At 35.4% G+C, this 25530-nt stretch overlaps 1 protein-coding gene across 1 annotated transcript in view; it reads left to right on the top strand.

Annotated features, from left to right (window-relative positions):
* Positions 1-1868: 1868 nt before the first annotated feature.
* The window catches only part of LOC148941738 (uncharacterized), a 39243-nt gene continuing 15581 nt past the window's right edge, over positions 1869-25530 (top strand). The window contains exon 1 of the mRNA XM_089104245.1: positions 1869-1977. Within this exon, the coding sequence (XP_088960371.1) occupies positions 1869-1977 (109 nt within the window). The remainder of the gene's footprint in view (positions 1978-25530) is intronic.

Raw genomic sequence — 25530 nt, forward strand, 5'->3', positions numbered from 1 at the left:
ACCCTCTTTCATTATCTGAATGGTGCCGAAAACTCATTCGACAAAATATGCGAAGGAGTGACATAATTGCCAAATTGGAAGGTCTACAAATCCCAAACCAATTATTAGTATATTTAATGCACTTGAACACGCAAGAAAGTGGTAAAAATAACGTAGTATATGAACTCAAATTTCTCAGTTCCAACGTATCATCATGGGAAAATTATCGACTTACCAATATTTTAACATCCTCAGGCTCAAAGGCGGTACTGCCAGACGATGCACCCATATTAAAACTGAAAGCCAATATCCGTGGAAGAAATTGTGTATATAAATAATCCCATAAAAATAAATAATAGAAGGGCTTACCAATATTCTGAAGTGTTATATCTAGATCGATCAGTTATTATTTGAAAAGTGCATTACATGAATAGGTTAGTAGTGTATTAATATGCTGTAAAACTATAAGTCAGGAAGTAAAGATCCAAAGACATAATATATATATATATATATATATATATATATATATATATATATATATATATATATATATATATATATATATATATATATATATATATATATATATATATATATATATATATATATTATGTCTTTGGATCTTTACTTCCTGACTTATAGTTTTACAGCATATTAATACACTACTAACCTATTCATGTAATGCACTTTTCAAATAATAACTGATCGATCTAGATATAACACTTCAGAATATTGGTAAGCCCTTCTATTATTTATTTTTATGGGATTATTTATATACACAATTTCTTGCACGGATATCGGCTTTCAGTTTTAATATGGGTGCATCGTATATGCACCCATATATATATATATATATATATATATATATATATATATATATATATATATATATATATATATATATATATATATATATATATATATATATATATATATATATATATATATATATATGGGTGCATATACGATGCACCCATATTAAAACTGAAAGCCGATATCCGTGCAAGAAATTGTGTATATAAATAATCCCATAAAAATAAATAATAGAAGGGCTTACCAATATTCTGAAGTGTTATATCTAGATCGATCAGTTATTATTTGAAAAGTGCATTACATGAATAGGTTTGTAGTGTATTAATATGCTGTAAAACTATAAGTCAGGAAATTGACAAAAAAAAAGGTAGAAAAAGGTAGTTTCTTGGAAAAGTCAATACTTTTAAGCCTGTATGGAACTTCGGGGAATCGAATTATATTCGAACAAACAATAGCCAAGTGCAAGGTGGCACTGCTGAACAAGTAGTTCAACCTTGACCCGAAGTTACCTTACTATCCATTCAAAAAAATAAATATTCATTCTTAGTTAATATGGAGCTTTGGAGCATCAAATTACGTCGAACGAATAAGAACCCGAGTATGAGGAAGTACTGGTGAAAAGGTAGTTTGATCTCAACCAAGAGTAACCATAATTGTAACTAATTTTAAATGAAAACAACTAGACAATAGCCAATAGAAACTATCTTTCATTTCAGAACAATGGCCAAGGCAATTATCGATACAGAGTTTATAACTATCCAGTATGCAAAAGAAAACATGATATACTCTGCAGCAAACCTCATTGTAAATAAGTCAGGGGAAGAAGTTTTTGCAAAAAAGTGGGATGTCAAATATGATTTAAGGAAATATAACATAGAATCGTATCGTTTTGGACTACGATTGGCAAATACATCCAAATATCGACCCGCAAGAGGAAAATCGGGAATAAAATACAACGGGAGAAATGGAAAATGCCTTCAATATAAATAGCATGAGACAAGAAAATTGCAAAAAAATATTAAAATAGGTCGCATTGCAATATAAATTAACACATATTAATTCTAGAATCAAACAGAATGGTGCGACTAATGAATATTATGATAATCTTAATTGTTTGTGCAGCAGCCAAAGACGTCGTAAAGCAGGGAATCATACCTAAGCATGGGAACTACCCCCAAAATAGCCGTAATGTATGAAAAGTATAAATTCTCCTATTCAAAAGAAAGACCAAAGATAATCATATGCGGGAAGCCAATGTGGAGTGTCTTCAGCTCATTATCAAGTGGAATATTTAGTTGCTTACGAGACAGAAGCTCATTAATTCTCCTAACCATGAGGATTTTGTTAACCCTGAATTATGGAAAAATTATTAGACCACGTGGGAAAAGTGAAAAGAAAGATCACAATGAGTCGAGCGAGATACAGAACCTACACCCAGAACTCCCAGATAACCCTTAAGCCAAAAATAAGGGAGGACATGATCGAGCAAATGCTAATAGATGTACCTCATTCGTCATGCCATGTCCAGTCCCACCTCTCTAATTATTGTTTGCGTAAAACCATGCAGCTATCACGACTAAATATGCGTCTCATAGGCGGCATGGACGTGCGTAAACAGTAAAGGCTTGAAAGTTTATAGTAAATCTAGACCTCTAATTAAACCATGTAATCTACCTCATATTCATATTCAGTCTGACTAGATAGTTGAAAATTAAATGCAAAATTAGTCGAGTGTTGATGAACGTTTAAAATAAGTTAAACGCTGAAACATATGCTGAAAATGTATGTAAGTATTATTTTGGAAGTTTTCATATTGTGTTATTTTTCCTTGTACTAATCATTTTTTTCAATGATTACTCAGCTTGTCTCGTAGTAATCAAGTATTGCTGCAATATGCTAAAACGATGAGAATTCCTTTTGTGTTTTATCTTTAAGTTTAACATCGGTCTAATTAATTTAATATCGTTGGTGTGATTAATTACGACTTATGCTTCAAATAAGTCCCTGTACAATGTCCTATAAATTATGTACTATTGCCTTATGTGTTTTAACCTATGTGTTTGCAAAGAGCCTATGACTTTGCCTAGGTATTTGTATTCTAGGAAGCGGAGTAAATCAATGGAAACTCAATCATGGTATACGATCACGCAACTCAGATACAACTTAGTAGCATATACTTTCATCATTCGTCAACCAACGACAAGTACTCACCAAATGAATCCCTAAAGACAATATTATGATGACAATCCAGTTACCATAACCTAGTACCAGGTAACACTACTTCAACAATATCGTCGAACAAGAATACCCCATATATATATATATATATATATATATATATATATATATATATATATATATATATATATATATATATATATATATATATATATATATATATATATATATATATATTTATTGACGATTATCTAGAAAACCATCCCGACCCAAGCATGTCGTAAAACTGCATAAAAATCCGTCGAATAACAATCCTTAGATGGCAAGGTCCCAAATAATATATACCAAGGACCAAGAATAATCCTGGAGGTTAATCTATCAATGATTACGTATCTTAAACCACGAGCCAATAACAATGTGTTGAAACAAGATCCTAAAATTAAGTTTTGACCCTACCACAGTCATTATTAGATGTCGCAAGGCAGCCCATCCTCCATAAAAAGAAGACCCAAATATGAACAATTTTGTGGGAAATATAAACTGTATAAAACTGTAATATAAACTGTATATAAACTGTGTGGGAAATGTGTTAAATCTTTCCCAAAATAAAGTGTCCAGAAAAGAGACTCAACCCAACTATTAACACTGTAATCCCAGTGACTAATCCCTCAACGATTGCGTATCATTGAACCACGAATCAAAGACAATACGTCTAACCAAAACCCTAAAATCAAGTTTTGGATCCAATTATAATTACCTTTATATGTCGTGACGCAGCCCATCGTTCAAATAAGAAGAGCCAAACGTGAAAGAATTTACGGGAAACATAAACTGTACGCGTATTAGATTTTCCCGAGGATAAAGTGCTCAAAAGAGATACCCAGCCCAGCTATTAACAAAGCCATCCCCTGTAATTTATCCCTCAACTGATATGTACCTTGTAAAAATATCAACGACAGGATATGGAAATTGACCATTAAATTAAGTTCCAATCCACCCGCAGACATGGGAGTTATATTCTAAAACACCAACCCCTCGTACATGATTTGAAAACCCATGCATGAACACATTTATGCAGGAAGTCGTACTTATAAACATTTTGAAATTTTACACCAATTATGAAGTGTAGCGATAAAAATTTATGGGACAATTGCGGTCATAAAGATTGACCGCGTCAGATGTATTCTTAGGCTTTAAAGCTATGAACTTACACCTTATAAGTTCTCCGATAGAGCCACTTATAGCGCTAAGGACTGCGCCATATGTAATATTATGATTTAAGGCGGGGTGCCAATCGCGCCCCTCGCAGAAAGCGAGAAAATAAAATATGTAATTATATAAATGTAACCTCCTTTCCATGGGTTATCTCAAAATCAATTACCTCTTATATTATGTAGAAATCAGATCCCTGGGAGCGCTACCTTGGAGGCATACGAACTAGTTACCTGTGGTGTGACTATATACAGACATGTAAAGTAAAATAAACACAAATAGAAAAGCAATAGATTCATTGTAACTTACATTTTAGGTGTAGAGCAATGCTCACTTCAATTGACGACAAATAGGAGCAGAGATAATAATATTGACTTAATTGCAATGCCTGAGTGCCGAAATAATTCTGATCATAATAATCATCCAAAAAGCACTTTTATCCCACTGTAAAGCGTAGTTTTTTGTTCTGCGCTCTAAGAGCTGACTCACAATTGGCCTAAGGGGCCCGAGGATGCGAACCCTTCGTCCAATAAATGGTTTTGAATATTTCTGATGATTCAAACGTTCACACCGCTCTTATAATTTAAACTTCCTGAGAAAAATTGTGTGTAGCATCTTTTTTATTGCCCACTATCTTAGCGAAATCTAAAACCGTATAGCACCGTTCTTTGTCTGTGGCTAAAATGCAATATTTCTCATTGCTGATTAAGGACTTTTCTTTTTTTGATACTAGATTTAAAATTAATTAGAGGAAGTCGGAATTATCTTTAGAAAGAAGGAACTTTATTTTTTTTGTATTTTAAATATATCATATTTTACTCACGGTACATATTACCCTTCCCATTATTTAATGACGTTCCCTCATTAGGACTTGCTTGCCTTTGGGCTTTTGAAATGTTCGCAATTTATTAACTATTTATTCTACATAATTTTGATTAACATTGTATTATTTCATATTTTTATTTTGGCTTAATCAGGAGTGCTAAAAATTTTCTCTTTTACTTTTCTTATTTTATTCTACATCCCTATCTAAAATTCATCTACCGGACTAAGATTATTCATGGTTCTAGGCTAGCTACTATACTAAAGATTTTTTTTTTCTACATCTAACACTGATTACTTTTACATTTCCAACAAGGTTGGGACTATTCTACCTTAACATAAGATTTTTTTTATTTTGCTGGTTTTTCTTTTTTTTTACAAGTTTTTGTTTTATTTTGCTCTCTATAGGGCACACTTCTTTCTATCTGCGCTATATTAAATGAATAGCACGACAACGCTACACATAGCTCTATCTGAACATCTAACACTACATATAGGAACGATTTTAAGCGCACAATATTGGGTTTACCATGTTCACTGGTAACATTAGAACACTTTCACTGGGGATGTTTGTTACGCAACGTTAATGATAGGATATTAGGATTTTTGAGTTATCAAAGTTATTAAGAAGTAACATCTGTAAATTCACACCTATTTCATCACCTTCGAGTCTCTTTAGCGTACTCAATCCTCCTGTCGTAAATTATGGTCCTTCACTCCTTTCGTCTTAGCAAAATTTTTAAAGCACTTAAAATATAGTTTCTTCATGGAACAGTTCGAGCATAAATGTGTTCACACGACGAGCTTTGTCTAATTGTCAACTGGGAAATGATGCTTCCAACTACAGGTGTGGGAATGTACTATCAGAGTTCATTCTCACTTGCTTTTTGATAGTTCATAGGGTGCCTTATCATTAAGGGGTCGAACACTGGGAGTGCGTTTATTTTCTTCTCAGCACATCATTTTTGGGATATTTTAAGGCACATAGAGAATGTATTTCTCGTATAAAATTGTTCATTCGTGCACTTAGGGATCACAGTTCTCTTATAAAATCATTAGTTCATGGCTTGCGTCTATTAACATTTGCGGTGATTCCTAGGTTAATCACGGGGGAATTAAAGTTTGGATTTGGAACAGGTTGACATCAAACAATAGTGACTCCTTCAACATATTGTCTTTAACTTGTAGGAGGGGTATATTGTCACTGACAGGTTAGTCACTGGGGTTAATTTTGGTTTCTGTAATTCAATGGTTGGTTTCCAGGTCCATTTTTCAGAAATTATCTCACAATATTATGGGATAACAGAGATACGAACTTTCCACACAGAGGGGATAGGATGGATTTTGAGAGATGGTCGAAAGGGATTCGACGCGTGAATCTGCGTCATATAAATAATTTTGGGGATCATTAAATATCATAACTATACAGTCAAATGGTTCATGTGTCCATAAGGATTATCATGGGTGATATTTATTTGCTTATATCTTGTACTGGTCGATGGGGTTCTCAGGATTTATGTGATTATATAGTTCGATAATGCACTGGATACTGAGATTCAAATATAATGTTACCTGATACTTAATATGGTTCATGGTCGAGGAAACAACGATCAAACGGTAGCTGTAATTTTCGTAGACGTAGCTGGGATGAAAATTGGCTGGAGTCTATGGTGAGTACTCTTCGTTGGTTGAGGTACGATGAAAATAAATGATACTAGGTTGTATCTGCACTGGACAACTCATTGTAATGATCGATATCCAATATGTCAATCCACTTCCTGTAATAAAAATAACAAGGCAGAATCACACGTTCTTTAAAACCAAGTAGTCTTAATACATAATAAACAATACGATTGGATGCATTTTAGGGTGAAGATTACCCTACAAGATAATATAAAAAGCTACACTGATATTACTACATAACATTGTTTATAATAAAACGACATTATTATCATGTTGGTTTCATATACATATAATTCCCATTGGGAAATCTAAAACAGAGATGTCTCCAAATTTGTTTTAAGAAAGGTAACAACGATAAAAGTTTTATTTAATTCTTCAATACTTATTTAATTTTCCCTTAGATTTAAAACAATCCTTTAAACATAAGTTACTCTACATTATTAAGTTTGAGGTCTAATTTTACAACATATTTCATGCCTGCATTGTTCACGCACGTCCGTGCTGTTTAAGAAACGCATGTTGCAGCGTCATAGCCACACGGTTTTATGCAAACAACATTTACAATGAGGGAACAAGACATAGCAAGGACGAGTGGAGACCTCTATGCCCACTCGTTTTCTAAGGTCTTCCCTTTTTCTTGGCTTAGACGTTCTCATGGAGTTCCGGGTTTAACTTCTGCATTACGGCCGTTTCGCCGTGTTCTTCTCTTGATTTTCGCCTTCTTAGTCTCAGGATTTCTCCGTAATTAAAAGTCAATAAGGTTCTGATGGTCAGGGAAGTCGCGAATACGAAACATACGGTCAGTAGTATGTTCCACCAGCAATTGGTTGAGAATAATCCGTATCTATAGTCCACGTACGTTAATCTCTGGTCTTCACTTTTAAATGGGGGATTCTGTGAGTCTAATGCCTCTATAGTTTTTGTAAGCTCTTTGCTCCCTTTATTTTTTTCTATTTTGGATCTTATTCTGTTTTCCACTTCCTCATGTTATAATTTGAGAGTATTAAACGACAGGTTAATTGCCTTGAAATTGATTATTTTGGGACTTATTATCTTTGTGCTCGTGGTAATTAACGGCGTTCGAAAAGTAAACTCTTTAGTTACAAGTCGACATCCTTGTTTTATGGTTATCGTACCTACATCTTGTAACAGTAATTATGTTTTGTAGCTTGGGTCTATTCTTTCTGTATTATTGTAACAAGACAAAGTTCCAACAGTTTCTCTTGGAACAGAAAATAACCAAAGATCATTTCTTAAATAATTTCTTAGAACACACTGCTTTTCCATTAAAAACAAAAAAAATTTTAAACACGAAAAACGGGTTTTAATTTTCTAAAAAGCAGTGAACTACAAAACAATTAATTATGCACAAAAGCTCCGAATATTTCGGCCCCACATCCGGGAGCATTTCTAAATGGGAAAAAAAAACAACTTAACTTACATCACAATAAAACATACTAAACACATAAAGAGAACAAAAAGCAAAAACGAAAGAAAAATATAAATAAATAAGACACAAAACTCACATATTAATTAAACACTTCCATGCACTGAATGTCTTTCAACTGACCTCCTCTCAGTATATAAATGGAAATATATTAAATAAACAATTCCATGTACTGAATGTCTATAATGATTCTACTCGCCTCCTCCCAGTATATAAATTGAAATATATTAATTAAACACTTCCATGCACTGAATGTCTTTCAACTGGCCTCCTCTCAGTATATAAATGGAAATATATTAAATAAACACTTCCATGTACTGAATGTCTATAATGATTCTACTCGCCTCCTCCCAGTATATAAATTGAAATATATTAATTAAACACTTCCATGCACTGAATGTCTTTCAACTGGCCCTCTCAGTATATAAATGGAAATATATTAAATAAACACTTCCATGTACTGAATGTCTATAATGATTCTACTCGCCTCCTCCCAGTATATAAATTCTATATACTGGGAGGAGGCGAGTAGAATCATTATAGACATTCAGTACATGGAAGTGTTTATTTAATATATTTCCATTTATATACTGAGAGGGTCAGTTGAAAGACATTCAGTGCTTGGAAGTGTTTAATTAATATATTTCAATTTATATACTGGGAGGAGGCGAGTAGGATCATTATAGACATTCAGTACATGGAAGTGTTTATTTAATATATTTCCATTTATATACTGAGAGGAGGCCAGTTGAAAGACATTCAGTGCATGGAAGTGTTTAATTAATATATTTCAATTTATATACTGGGTGGAGACGAGTAGAATCATTATAGAAATTCAGTACATGGAATTGTTTATTTAATATATTTCCATTTATATTCTGAGAGGAGGTCAGTTGAAAGACATTCAGTGCAAGGAAGTGTTTAATTAATATGTGAGTTTTGTTTCTTATTTATTTATATTTTCCTTTAGTTTTTTGCTTTTAGTTCTCTGTATGTGTTTAGCATGTTTTATTGTAATGTAATTTAAGTTGGTTTTTTTTCCCGTTGAGAAAGGCTCCCGGATGTGGGGCCGAAATATTCGGAGCTTTTGTGCATAATTAATTGTTTTGTAGTTCACTGCTTGTTAGAAAATTAAAACCCGTTTTTCGTGTTTAAAAAAATTTTTTTGTTTTTAAAGATCATTTCTAAGGTGTATGAATATTTCTCGCTTAGTATTTCCTATCACGGCTTCTTTCAGTTGGACTATCAAAATCGTACTGGCATGGTACGGGTAGACTTTTAAAAATTAAAGGAAATTATTCGAATTAATCATATGAAACTTTTTAATTAGAATTTGTTTTCGGGAACTGATATATGTTGAACAGACGGTGTCAGACGGTTTTGATTCATGCGAAGCCATGATACACGTTGAACAATATTTTTCTACAAAATCTATTATAATTGTATGATTTTTACTTGTAACCTAAAAGTATTTAAATTATTATTCCTTTATGACGCCTATCCATAAATTTTTTCTTGGATTTTTAAGGGTATTTTAATCTGTCCGGTTTCTTAACGGTTCTACCTGACTGTGTCGTTACTTTTTCTTCTGTTTGTTGCGGTTTTTTCTTTTTAGGTTTTTATAGCGAAAAAAGATCAAAAATTTTGTATTGTTTTTTCAAAAATTCTTGCCCTTTTAATTTATTTTCTTGTGCGTGCGCAGCCGCTGAAGTCGGTCTTGATTTCCCTATTTCTTTGACTACTATATGATCTGATTCGCCGGCAAACTCTTTGGAACTGGTTTCCGATGATTCTGTGTTATAAGTTTTAGAAGTTGCACCTCGCATTTTTGAGGTATCCCCTCCCCTTCCTTCGTAAATTTTAACTCATCTGGAAGTAGAAGGTTTATTCTCTAAGTCCTCGCTTTGAGTTTTCAACTCGGGAGACTTGAAAGATTCTTGAGAGCTTTGAGAGGAATCAATAGTTTTCACGAGGTTCCTCCACTGTTTAAATGCCATGTCTTCAGGGGGGTGAGGCATCTTTTGCACTAGTATTTCCCTCCAAGAAGTCCATTGTTTAGGTTTGACCTTGGACTCAGTTATATCATGATATTGTCATTGCTGGTCATCCTTGAGAGTTTTGTTCTTAGACAATGTACTTTGACTCGTTTTTATTGGGAAATTTATGATATCCATAGCTTCTCGCAGATTTGTTTTAGTTGAATCTTTGGGAGGAGTTTTCTTTACAGTAATACCCGGAGTTTCTACAGGTCTGTTCAATAGTCTCTGCTATGACAGGGCTTTTTCTATTGATATTGAAGAGGTAACTATATGATCTGGAAATCTCGTGAGGGGACAAGGGGTTAAAATTCTATCAGGGAACAATTTGGTTTTTGGAGATACCGTAAAATCTAATTCTCCCGCGCTCTCCTATGATGAACTTTTTGGATTTTTTGGCGTTTTTATTCTCTCTGATATTAGGGATTTTCTCTTGGGAATAACTATATTTTTCAAAGCTAAAAATTCTTCAAAGTTTTCCTCATCGCTCTTATTGTCGAAATAGTCTTGCTTGAAATTAAAGGGTTTTAGCTCTGCCAATCTTGATTTAGGGGGCTCATTTTCGGCATCTGACGAATCAGTAGACGAGGGACACGGTACCCATCTTTCCGGAAATTTTGCTCTTTTTATTCGGCTAACAAGTGCTTTGTATGTTCTTCCACTATCAGGGTTCACCATTTTAAAGGTATAATCGTTATCGTACTTTTTGACTATTCTTTGCGGTCCAAAATATTTGTTGGAAAGTTTTTTGCCTTCCGTTTTTGCCTCGTTCCTTAGGTAAACGCAGTCTCCTATTTTGAAATCTATACTCCCCTTGACTTTGGGTTGATTTCTTAGCTCTTGGTTTATTTTACATTTTTCCAATTCTTCCTTAACTATTTTATAAGTTTTCCTCATTCTATTTATGAATTCTTGTTTGTAATCCTCCGAGTTATTATAATACTGCCGAGATTAAATAATCTCACGGGATTCTAAAATCACGACCAAAAAGTAAAAAAAATGGATTGTCTTTAGTTGTTTCTGAATAAGCAGTATTGATTACGTTGGTTAAATAGGGTAGGAATAGATCCCAGTCGTTCCTGCTGTCTTTTTTATAAATGTTTAATACATTCGAAAATATTTTATGCCTATTTTCTATTTTACAATTAGCTTGTGGGTGATATGGGATTGTCACCTTTTTCTCTATGTTAAGAAAACTCATTAAATCTTTTGTTACTTTTGAAACAAAATTGCTTCCGTTGTCACTTAAAACCTTATTTGGAATGCCAAATTTTAAAAATAATTTGGCTAACGCCTTACTTGTGGCGTAAGCAACTTGACTTTTTAATACCTTCGCAAAGGTAAATCCGAAAAAGTGATCTATAACTGAAAGAATACATGTATAGCCTCTGTTGGAATAAAGGAAGCCTCCACTTGTTCTTTATAAATCAAATGAGACAATGTCGAAGGGGAATCTTGCTACCGGGACTCTTCTCATTGGAGGCTTAGGATAAGCTTGGGGTTTTTTTCTTAAGGTACACGCTTCACATGTACTTACAAATTCTTTAAGTTTTGTTACTCCCGACGGCACATAAAAATATTGTTTTAATTTAAGGAAAGTTTTCGTTACTCCTAAGTGTCCTCCTATATCTGAATGAAAATATTTGAAGGCAGGTATTATTAAGTTTTGTGGTAATAGAGGTATTATTGAGGTTTGGTTTCTATTTGTCTCAGCAGTCACGATTCTACATAGTATTTCTTCATCGCGATCATAGTAAAAATTGTCTATATCTTTTCTAAGAGTTTTGAATTTATCCGGTAACGTCATTCAAAAAATAATTAATAAGTGCTACACATATTTCGTCCTTTTTTTCTTTCTTTTTATATTTTCTAAAGATAAGGGACAATAGTTAACCTTATTTTCTTTTACTGTGTCATTGTCTTTGTTTTTGTTACATTTATGTTGGCTCTTAGTATTGAAAGCGTCAACTTCATTTTCCTCAGCCTCCGACGGAATACTTTCTGGGTATCTACTCAAAAAGTCACAAGCTGCATTTTGTTTACCTTTTAAATATTCAAGTTCGTAATCTAGGTCTTGGATTTTCATAATCCATCTAGCTAGAATGCCCGTCGGGTTTTTAAATGTGCGCAGGTAATGCAAGCTTTTATGGTCTAATCGTAGTATAAATTTTCTACCGATTAAATAGTGTCTAAATTTGTCCAAGTGGTGGATTATAGATAATAATTCTAAGTTTGTGGCGGAATAACTACTTTCACCTTTTTATAAAGTTCTACTCGAATAGCATATAACTTTTTCTATTTGTTTTTGTTTAGGTGTTCCCTCTAGAGGATTAGGGTTTTCTACCGGTATTATTTGCGAAAGTATAGTGCCAATTCCTTTTGAACTAGCATCGGTTGTGACCACAAATTGTCCGTTTTTGAAATCAGGAAGTCATAATATCGGTTCAGAAGTGAGTGCCTTTTTGAGACGGTCTAGGGAAGTTTGAGCTTTTTGGGACCATGTCACATTTTGAGAGTTCCACTTAGCTATCTCGGTGAGGGGTTTCGCAATTTGGGCGTAATTGCGCACGAATTTTCGAAAGTAGCCAGACAGACCTAAAATTCCTCTTAATTCGTTCATAGTTCTTGGGGGTTTGAGGTTTTCAACACATTTATTTTATCTGGGTCTGGGGATATCTCTCCTTGTGTCACTACTACTCCTAAAAATTTAACTTTAGATTGAAATAAATTTACTTTTTCAGGCCGGCATTTTAAATTACCCTGTCTGAATTTCTCGAACACCTTAGCTAATGTTGCTAAGTGCTGTTCAGCGTCTTCCCGCATTTCCCACGCATATGAAACCATCAACAAAATGAATGATATTCTTTAATCCTCTTAATAGATGTAACAAGGGTCTACATAACGCGCTTGAACTTGTTTTAAGTCCAAAAGGTGCTCTTAAGTATTTATATGAACCACATTCAGCCGTTGAAAACGCAGTTCTATAGACATCTTTTTAGGCTTTTTTCACTTGGTGGTAGCCTTGGGTAAGGTCCAAAGAAGTAAAGATTTTATTTTTGCTTGAAATAGAGTCAAGAATTTCATCTATTCTTGGTAGAGGAAATTTATCGCTAACTACTTGTTTGTTGAGGGCTCTATAATCTACTACAAGTCTAAGATCACCATTATTTTTTGGTACTAAGATCACCGGTGCGCTGTACGGACTTATACTGGGGTGTATAATTTCTTTTTTTTCGAATTCATGAATTTTATTTTTTACGATTCTTTGTGCTTATACGGCACACGATATGGCTGTTTCGCGACAGGACCACCAGTTGTTAAAATTGAATACTAGTAAAATTGTATCAATCTGATGTCATATTAACATGTCGAAAATGAATCTTTAAAATTCCATAATATTTTGCATAATTTTTTCTTAAGTTCTAAATCTGTAATATTATCAATATTAAATTTGTTTAAAAATTGCGATTTAGTTAAAAGGTATTTGTTATTTGAGGAGGTTTTAATGCCGTTAACAAGGTTTCTTTTGGAATTCTCCCATCTATTTAAATCATTCTCCGATAAAACTTGGATTCGGACTAAACACGTCCCCTTTTTTATTGTAATTGTGTCATTTTCGTGGTTATTTGTTACCCAAATAAAACCTTCTCCTTTATTGTAAGACATAATCTGGTCCTCGCATAGCAGATTTTCAGGGATCTCATTTGACGGGGTTGCAAACCATATTTCAGATTTGCTATCCACTGGTTAAATCATCTGTGATATTTGAATTTTGTGCATCGTTTTGGGAGGGACTTTTGTTTTCCTTATCGCGAATCCGTAATATTTTTCTTTATTTTCATTGTCTATTAAATTTAGACTGGCGCTATCCGTCAATAGCATTGGCTGTGCCTGAACTGCAATGGGGGTCACTACTTTTTTCCATATTTCCACTATTTTCTTGACTTCGTTTGACCTGTACTGCTGCGTATCTCCTATTTTTATTTTTGCAGATTCAATGCACTTATTATTTAAATTTTCTTCATTTCTGCAATGTCTCTGAGAATAATTGAACAAATTTCTGACTATGCCATGTCCTCCTTGCGAGATATGAGGTTCAAAAGATTGCGACATTATACCGCCAGAAATTTTATTTACTGTTACGTTGTCTTCGTAACCTCTGTTACAATTTCTTAAGGTAAAAATTTCTTTCCCTACCTTAGCCGGGTAGACAAGCCTTTTGTTAGCCACGTATAATAGTCCTCTATTAGACCTAAGAAAAATTGTGCCGATGATGGCTTCGTGCGAAAGGTTATCGCATATTATAAAATTTGTTGGAAAGATTCTATTATCCCTTTTTATGTTTAGGCGAATTGAACCTTTTGCATCCAATTTATGCCCTGTCACGCTAGTTAAATTGGGATTATTAGAGTTCCTTTGTTGCCTAATATGCGGAGGCAACATATTAAATACGCTAGAGTTTATGATACTAATCGTTGCACCAGAGTCAATCAAAGCTTTAAAGTAAACATTTGCCGCAAACAAATCATTAAATATAGGTAACTTGTTATTAATATCACTACAAGACGGTACTACTATCGGTTTGGACCTATAAAACATTCTAGGCGCCCTCTGGGTCCAATTTATTCTTCCGAGGGGCCTGACGAGTTTCCCCGTGGATTTGTTTCGTACGTCGGTGTCTGCAATAGAGATTCAGATATGTGAGATTCCGTAGGCATATCTAATTGATTTACATTTGTCTGCCTTCGCCATGTATTATTGCTATAGTTTGGATGTCTTGCGCCAGCGCCGGGGGCTGGCGTTGACCGCAAATGCCGTTGGCTTGAAAAATTTGTATTTCCTGTCGGCCGAGAATTGTTTCATCTATTGGGGGAGGGTTATACACATTTGGTTGGTAAGCGTTGTAGGGTACTAATTGGCGCAATCTTCCCTGGCTATAGCCTAGTGCACCACCGGCGCTAAAATTTGTTCTTCCAAACAAATGGTTGCCATAATTTTGCATACTGCCGACAGCAATTCTTGGTATGCTATGGGAGACATAACGGAACTCCCTTGCGATGTGCCCAGGTCGATTACAAATATAGCATCTTCTTATTTAACGGTCATTTTCATGATTGATTTGTCTGAATGACTGATAATATTCTATGTACGGCCTAGTGGGTTCTTGTTTTTAATGTCTTTGTGACACTGGAGGGTTATCCCTATAAAAGAATTGGCAAGACGCCTGATCGCCTTTGAAGTTTATGCTTGCGTTTATTCGCCTAGGCTATTTATTTTTGCTTTAATGTGATTGGCTACTATCGTATCAATTTCGATCAATCGCTCTACCTCCTGAACTGCAAGATCCAACGTCTGAATATTTTTGGATATTACCATTCTATAAAGTTTTTGGGGTAGCCCTTGCAAAAAGGTATGTAATATGACTTTTTTATACAGCTCTCCCGAACCTTCTCCGTATTTTGCTTCAACTGAAATCCGTATATTATCAAGATATTCTCTTATATTTTGTGAATGGTCAAAGCATACCATTCCGTGTTTTCATTTATTTGTGGAACTTGTTTCGATAAATCTGTCTTTAAATGCCGTTAACAATTTGTCCACCGTGTTTATTGGCAAGTTGGCGTCATCGCCTATAGTACATTCCATCTGCTTTAGAAAGTTTAAAGCCTGGCCTTTTAATCTTAATAGAAGCATATCAACTAACGTTTCTAGCTCTGTTTTTGTTAATTCTACAAACTACAATCTTAATAGAAGCATGCCAACTAACGTTTCTAGCTCTCTTTTTGTTAATTCTACAAACTGGGCCAATTGGATATTAAATTCGTCAATATCTGATTGTCCATTGTACTGTGGAATAGTCTTTGCTATTTCTACTTTTTTTCGCGACCAACTTTTGCGCCTTTAATTGTTCGTCTAATTCTTCTGACATTTTTTTTTGCATTTGAATAACTCAAAATAAATTGATTTTTTCACTTAACCTATTTTGCGGGAGGCTATTATCTCCTATGAGATATTTTAAAGGATTTTCCTGTAATAGCTTAGCGGTTATAGGCCTAATCACTTTACTTATATGTCTGTATCTCTCCAATAATTAAATTTAAATGACAAAGTTTTTAGCCTAATTAGTTCGCATGATTTTCTCCAATTTCTGACCGTGCCATTTGTAGCGATAAAAATTTATGTGACAATTGCGGTAATGAAAATTGACCACGTCAAATGTAATATTAGGCTTTAAAGCTATGAACTTAAACCTTATCAGTTCTCCGATACTACTACTACTACTACTACTAACAACTCATCGCAGCACCAAGCCGCCTGAGGCCAACACAGCTACGCACGCTGCTCCTCCACCCCAATCTATTCAAAGCCTCCCTTTTTACATCCGCCAACGAAGTTCCCATTCCCTTTAAATCTTTCTTTATGACGTCCTCCCACCCCAGACGGGGACGACCTTCTTTCCGTTTAGCCCTAGATGGTTGACAAAAAAGAACAATCTTCGGCAATCTGTCATCCTTCATCCGCACAACATGCCCTAACCACCTCAACCTTTCTTTCATTATAGCCCTAGAAAGCGGTATTGAACCACATTTTTCGTACAGCCTACTGTTTGAAATACGGTCAGTCAGCCGGGTACTCAGAACAATACGTAAACAATTTCTCTGGAAAACATCTAGCAAATCTTCATTCGCTTTTTGGAGCGCCCATGCTTCTGAGCTATATTTGACCACTGTCATCACTGTAGCTTCTAATATTCTAATCTTTGTTTGCAGACTTATCTTCCTATTCTTCCAAACTTTTTTCAACTATGAAAAAACACCCTGAGCCTTGGCTATTCTACTTTTGACATCTTCACTGCTCCCACCATTTTTACTAATAATACTAGCAAGGTAAGTGAAGCTGCCCACCTGATCAATATTTTCATTACCCAACGTCACCTTTTCATCTTCACTTATTCCTAGCCTTAGTGACTTACTCTTTTTAACATTAATTTTCAAACCAATACTAGCACCCTGAACTCGCAAAACCTCTAAAACTTCATTCATTTTGCTCACACTTTCATCTAGGATGCTTAAATCATCAGCATAATCCAAGTCCAGGAGATTTTTTCCTCCCCATTTGATTCCGTGGTCTCCCATTGCCTTTCCTGTTCTACTACTACTACTACTAACAACTCATCGCAGCACCAAGCCGCCTGAGGCAAACACAGCTACGCACGCTCCTCCTCCACCCCAATCTATTCAAAGCCTCCCTTTTTACAACCGCTCACGAAGTTCCCATTTCCTTTAGATCTTTCTTTATGACGTCCTCCCAACCCAGACGGGGACGACCTGCTTTCCTTTTAGCCCTAGATGGTTTGCCGAAAAGAACAATCTTCGTCAATCTGTCATCCTTCATCCTAACAACATGCCCTAACCACCTCAACCTTTCTTTCATTATAGACCTAGAAAGCGGTATTGAACCACATTTTTCGTATAGCCTATTGTTTGAAATACGGTCAGTCAGTCGGGTACCCAGAACAATCCTTCAGCACTGTCTCTGAAAAATATCTAGCAAATCTTCATCCGCTTTTCGGAGCGTCCATGCTTCAGAGCCATATTTGACCACTGTCACCACTTTAGCTTCTAATATTATAATCTTGGTTTGCAGATTTATCTTCCTATTCTTCCAAACTTTTTTTAAGTGTGAAAAAACACCCTGAGCCTTGGCTATTCTATTTTTAACATCTTCACTGCTCCCACCATCTTTACTAATAATACTACCAAGGTAAGTGAAACTGCCCACTTGATCAATCTTTTCATTACCCAACGTCACGTTTTCATCTTCACTTATTCCTAGCCTTAGTGACTTGGTCTTCCTAACATTAATTTTCAAACCAATACTAGCACCCTGAACTCGCAAAACCTCTAAAACTTCATTCATTTTGCTCACACTTTCATCTAGGATGCTTAAATCATCAGCATAATCCAAGTCCAGGAGACTTTTTCCTCCCCATTTGATTCCGTGGTCTCCCATTGCCTTTCCTGTGCTCCTTAAAACAAAGTCCATCAAAATAATCCATATAAAGGGGGATAGAACACAACCCTGCTTAACTCCTGATTTAATACAAAACCAGCTGCTAACCTCATTTCCTACCTTAACCGCAGCAGTGTTATTCTCGTACATAGCACTAATCACTTTAATGTATTTGTCTGGTATACCATACAAGGATAAAACCTTTACTAAAGCTCCTCTATCAACAGAATCGAACGCTTGCTCATAATCTATAAAACTGAGGACCAAAGGTGTTTGAAAACTTAGGCACTTCTCAATTATTAACCTAAGAGTGAAAATTTGGTCAACACATCCTCTACCTTTTCTAAAACCGCACTGCTCTTCTCTTAAAACTTTGTCTACGGCATCTCTCAGTCTAAAAAGTATCATATTACTAAGCAATTTGCTACCTACAGAGACCAGACTAATGCCTCGATAATTACCACACTCACTTTTATCACCTTTCTTATAAAGTGGCTTAATTAAGGTTTTCCTAAAATCGTTAGGTACTTCCCCTTTTTCAAAAATCATATTCATAATCTCCTATAACTTATTTCTAACCTCAGAGCCACCATATTTAAGAATCTCATTTACTACCCTATCAGCACCTGGAGCCTTATTATTCTTTATTCCTTTTAGTACTGTTTCTAATTCCTCCTCACAAAACAAATCTTCCTTCACATCCAAGGTATCACAAACTTTTTCATTTTCCTCTATATTTTTTCCTGCAACTCTATCTCGGTTAAGCAAATTCTCAAAATGTTCGGCCCATCTCGCTTTAGCTTTTGTCTTATCGCTAATTGCCACCCCATTCCTATCTTTAACTGGGAAAAGTCCGGATTGACTACTACCTCTAAATTTGTTAAAGTGACAGAACAATATTTTACTATTATGCCGTCTAGATGCATCTTCTATATCATCGGCAAATTTATCAATGGCCTCTACTTCACACCTACTTAGTTCATGTTTCAATGCTTTCTCCACTTTCTTTACATTTCTTTTGTTTTCATGTGATCTATCACTCAGATAATTCTTGTAGAAGTCCTTTCTCCTTTCTATTAAACATAAAGCTTTTTCACTAATATTCTTAGCTGCAGGCCTAGCTTTCTTCCCTAAGACACATTCAGCAACTGCACAGACTATTTTTCTGAAATTATTCCAACCGTCTTCAACATTGTCAAATTTTAAATTGTCAAGTTTAGTATTCAACTGTTCCTGGAAAGTTTCTCTCAAATTCTCATCCTGGAGTCTACCAACATCATAACTTCCCCGGAGGTAATTACCCTTCCGATATTTCAGCTTTAAATTAACCCTTGACACTACTAGATGGTGATCTTTACTTTTAACATCAATAACAGCACTCCTGTATACCCTAGTATCTTGTATTGATCCAACCAGTCTTCGATTTACTATAACATAATCAATAAGGTTTGCTGTCTTACCATCACGTGAATACCATGTTAGCTTATGAGCCATTTTATGACCAAACACCGTATTGGTTATAACTAGATTGTTATACCTACAAAATTGCAAAAGTCTGTATCCATTACTGTTTTCTTTTCCTACACCAAATTTACCTAAGCTGGGATACCATCTATCCATATTTCTACCAACCTGGGCGTTAAAATCTCCCAGCAATAACATCATATTTCTACGTGGGACCTTGTCTATTTGCTCCTGTAACTGTAAGTAGAATTCATCTGAGTCACTAGTATCTCCATCAGTCGGTTCTACAGGGGCGTATACTACTATAACTGATACCTTGAACTTACTAGTCATAAAATGAGCAATTAGTATTCTATTATTAATACCTTCCTAGCCTAAACAAGACTTAGCAGCTTCCTTATTCATCATGAGCCCTACTCCCTGTCTATGTAACCCATCCTTCCTTTCCTGTTCTCCTTAAAACAAAGTCCATCAAAATAATCCATATAAAGGAGGATAGAACACAACCCTGCTTAACACCTGATTTAGTACAAAACCAGCTGCTAACGTCACTTCCTACCTTAACCGCAGCAGTGTTATTCTCGTAGATAGCACTAATCACTTTAATCTATTTGTCCGGTATACCATACAAGGATAAAACCTTTGCAAAAGCTCTTCTATCAACAGAATCGAAGGCTTGCTCATAATCTATAAAACTGAGGACCAAAGGTGTTTGAAAACTTAGGCACTTCTCACTTATTAGCCTAAGAGTGAAAATTTGGTCAACACATCCTCTACCTTTTCTAAAACCGCACTGCTCTTCTCTTAAAACTTTGTCTATGGCATCTCTCAGTCTAAGAAGTATCATATTACTAAGCAATTTGCTACCTACAGAGACCAGACTAATGCCTCGATAATTACCACACTCACTTTTATCACCTTTCCTATACAGTGGCTTAATTAAGGTTTTCCAGAAATCATTAGGTACCTCCCCTTTTTTAAAAATCATATTCATAATCTTCAGTATCTTATTTCTAACCTCAGAGACTCCATATTTAATAAACTCAAGTACATCTCTATCAGCACCTGTAGCATTATAATTCGTTATTCCTTTTAGTACTGTTGCTAATTCCTCCTCACAAAACATATCTTCCTTCACATCCAAGGTATCACACACTTTTTCATTTTCCTCTATATTTTTTCCTGCAACTCTATCTCGGTTAAGCAAGTTCTCAAAATGTTCGGCACATCTCGCTTTAGCTTTTTCCTTATCGCTAATTGCCACCCCATTCCTATCTTTAACTGGGACAAGTCCGGATTGACTACTACCTCTCAAATTTTTAACGTGCCAGTACAATATTTTACTATTATGCCGTCTATCTGCATCTTCTAAATCCTCGGCAATTTTATCCATGGCCTCAACTTCACACCTCCTTAGTTCATATTTCAATGTTTTCTCCACTTTCTTTACATTTCTTTTGTTTTCATGCGATCTATCACTCAGATAATTCTTGTACAAGTCCTTTCTCCTTTCTCTTAAACATAAAGCTTTTTCACTGATATTCTTAGCTGCATTTCTAGCTTTTTGCCCTAATATACATTCATCAACTTTACAAACTATTTTTCTAAAATTATTCCAAACATCTTCTACATTATCAAATTTTAGACTCTCAAGTTTAGCATTCGACTGTTCCTGGAAAGTTTCTCTCAAATTCTCATCCTGGAGTCTACTAACATCATAACTTCCCGGGAGGTAGTTACCCTTCCGAAATTTCAGCTTTAAATTAACCCTAGACAATACTAGATGGCGATCTTTCCTTTTAAAATCAAAAACAGCACTCCTATCTACCCTAGTATCTTGTAATGATCCTGCTAGTCTTCGGTTTACTATAACATAATCAATAAGGTTTGCTGTCTTACCATCACGTGAATACCATGTTAGCTTATGAGCCATTTTATGACCAAACACCGTATTGGTTATACCTACAAAATTGCAAAAGTCTGTATCCATTACTGTTCTCTTTTCCTACACCAATTTACCTAAGCTGGGATACCATCTATCCTTATTTCTATCAACCTGGGAGTTAAAATCTCCCAGTAATAACATCATATTTCTACCTGGGACCGTGTCTATTTGCTCCTGTAACTGTAAGTAAAATTCATCTGAGTCACTAGTATCTCCGTCAGTCGGTTCTACAGGGGCGTTTACTACTATAACTGATACCCTGAACTTTCTAGTCATAAAAGAGCTATTAGTATTCTATTATTAATACCTTCCCAGCCTTAAACAAGACTTAGCAGCTTCCTTATTCATTATGAGCCCTACTCCCTGTCTATGTACCCCATACTTCCTGCCTGAGTAAACAAATTCTGTATGACCTAATTTCATACTTCCTACCCCTGGGATATGAGTTTCTGAAACTCCTAGTAAATCCAGTTCAAATCTTCTGAATTCGTCAGTCAAAATGTCAATACGATGGTCATTTTTTAATGTCGTAACATTCCAAGTTCCAATTTTCATGTTCTTTAAATCATTGAAATTATTTTGGCCTTAGGAAAAGCAATGATCCCGGATACCAGTGCAGGATGGGGATCACATATCTTCTCAAGTCTACACCGACGTGCTTAAGCCGGCCTAGAACCGGACAGCAAGAAGTCCCTGGGACCTCCATGAATGGAGGCTTTGTGCAGTCATGAGCCCATCTTGGTCACAACATGGTTTTCAGCACTTGGCGATGCTGTTCTATCAAGAAGAGTCGAAATCCTGTACAGACAATCTAAAGCCTATTACCTCCGACTCATTATAAATTCATGCCTACAAATATTATGCTACTACGGGGAGGCAACCCGTAATAGATAAGTTAGCTAGGAAGAGATTTTTCAGCCCAAAGACGCCCATCAAAACATACCAATCCCAGAAGAATTGTCTATTAGTCAGAATCCCGTGCGAAGGCTGTGTCGTTTACTAGGCTATAATTTCCTCGAGGGGCGCCACTCCTCAAGTGGGAATAGAGTTGACCGCAAGGTTCCCAGTCTTGCAGGTACCCCGAAAAGGTCGAGGCAGCCCTTTGCAGAGGCTTTTGTCCATAGATCTGGATCTTACGCCCTGCCACAGTTGTCCTCCTATAGAGGATCCTCCCGCGATGGTGTTCTGCATCACCATGCAATTTAACCCATTACTGGGAGAAGGTTTGCAACTCATGGAACTTGTGGACAAACCAGTGGGCCCTTTTGAGTGTACATTTGAGGGGCCTTCTTCCTCCTCCGCCTGTATTTATGACCCCGGGCGAGGGCGCCCCAGATTCTATTATGGACCCTCAGGGATAATGTTCCCCCTTGGTCCATGCCTCCTATGGAGGTACTCTACATATCTGTAGAGCGTTCCCCTATCGCCACCTGGGGACACACTGAATGACCTGGGGGAGGCCAGATAAACGGATCACTTTTGTTTTGCAAAGGCCATAACTCAGTGACATATTTAACCTACTACTTATAAATATACATAACTCACTGACTAGGCCTATATAAGTTATATACAGAAATATATAACTCAGTGACATATTTAACCTACTACTTATAAATATGTGTAACTCACTGACTAGGCCTATATAATTTATATACAGAAATATATAACTCAGTGACATATTTAGCCTACTAATTATAAATATGTGTAACTCACTGACTAGGCCTGTATAAGTTAAATACAGAAATATATAACTCAGTGACATATTTAGCCTAGTACTTATAAATATGTGTAACTCAATGACTAGGCCTGTATAAGTTATATACAGAAATATATAACTGAGTGACATATTTAGCCTACTACTTATAAATAAGTGTAACTCACTGACTAGGCCTGTATAAGTTATATACAGAAATATATAACTGAGTGACATATTTAGCCAACTACTTATAAATATGTGTAACTCACTGACTAGGCCTATATAAGTTATATACAGAAATATATAACTCAGTGACATATTTAGCCTACTAATTAAAATATGTGTAACTCACTGACTAGGCCTTTATAAGTTATATACAGAAATATATAACTCAGTTACATATTTAGCCTACTACTTATAAATATGTGTAACTCACTGACTAGGCCTGTATAAGTTATATATAGAAATATATAACTCAGTGACATATTTATCCTACTACTTATAAATATGTGTAACTCACTGACTAGGCCTATATAAGTTATATAAAGAAATATATAAATGAGTGACATATTTAACCTACTACTTATTAATATGTGTAACTCACTGACTAGGCCTATATAAGCTATATACAGAAATATATAGCTCAGTGACATATTTAGCCTACTAATTATAAATAGTTGTAACTCACTGACTAGGCCTGTATAAGTTATATACAGAAATATATAACTCAGTGACATATTTAGCCTACTACTTATAGATATGTGTAACTCACTGACTAGGCCTATCTAGGTTATATACAGAAATATATAACTGAGTGACATATTTAACCTACTACTTAGAAATATGTGTAACGCACTGACTAGGCCTATATAAGTTATATACAGAAATATATAACTCAGTGACATATTTAGCTTACTACTTATAAATATGTGTAACTCACTGACTAGGCCTATATAAGTTTAGTCGTTACTTGTTTTAAGTTTTATTTATTTATTTTCAATACTACTACCTCAAGACATCACTACATCCAATTAACTGAGAAATATATATACTACAAGGACTATATATGAGGCTATTGGGGGAGGGAGGGGTAGGATGCATTGTCAGAAAAGAAACCCCGAAATTTGAGAAGAGCATAAAATAAGGAAACTAATTGTACTACTTTCATTTGTCTAGCATTCTTCCTTCAGAGGTAACCATTAACAAAATTATATTTAAATTATAAATCTATGGTTTCAACTCCAGCTTCAGCCACTAATACTCTGCCTCTTATAGGCTTATAGGTTACTCTGCCGTTTATATAGGTTATATAAACTAGTAGCCTAGGCTGTAGGCTATATGTGTCCACCAGGGGGGGAAGATAGTCATGTTTAGCATTATGATTTTAGGAATAAAATCTGTGAATTAACTTGACTTACTTACTTGTCTCAGGTCTCCTGCCAGGCAGTGCTTGGTTTAGAGAGTGATGCCTGTCTCTGCATCCACTTTGGTCTGGTGTGAATTTTGGAAGTAAATAAAGTTTGTTTGGAATGATGCAGACTCTGTCTGCTGACAATATGCCTCTGGATATGTCCCCCTAAGTAAATACTCTGATGAGGGTGGCTGAAGCCTCTTGCTGCAGGTGGAGCCCACTTGCAGAATCTCAGTATCTAGGTTAATCTAGGTCTAGTCAGATTCCAGGTCTAGGATTGGTTGGACTAGCAGCCCTCCACCCAAAATAAGTGCTATGAATAGCAACAAGATAGCCTTGTATCCAGACTTCTTTAAGTGAGTGTTTAGGTAAATATCTAGATTAACAGAGTGTTCAGACAGATAAGAAACAAACCCATCCCCAGAATCAGAGTCTCATCCCGAATCCAAGTATAAGATTTGTTAAGCTATTTATGAACTCTCAAAGATGATATCTTTTCTTTTCAACATAGCCTATATACCCATGTTATCATCAATCTTGCTAAAATCAGTTTACCTATAAATTTGGTAAATTTCTAGTGGGCCAAACAATCCAGCCAAGATGAAGGTGACCTGAGGCCTTTTTTATGCTCTTTCACAAATCAATAATTGCCTCTGGGACTAATTGCATCCCGAGCCCCCAAAAGGGCCCCAACAGTATTTTATATGAATAATAAAAGAGCATAAAAAAGCATCAAATGATGTTTTCACCCTCACCCTAGCCCACAGTAGACAGAATATAGCAGTATGATCATTCTCTATCTCTCCCATTATAAAAACCCGGACAGGGGTG

Source organism: Artemia sp. Qi Xiang Cuo, chromosome 18 (genome assembly GCF_049724085.1).
Source record: "Artemia sp. Qi Xiang Cuo chromosome 18, ASM4972408v1, whole genome shotgun sequence".
Lineage (NCBI taxonomy): Eukaryota > Metazoa > Arthropoda > Branchiopoda > Anostraca > Artemiidae > Artemia > Artemia sp. Qi Xiang Cuo.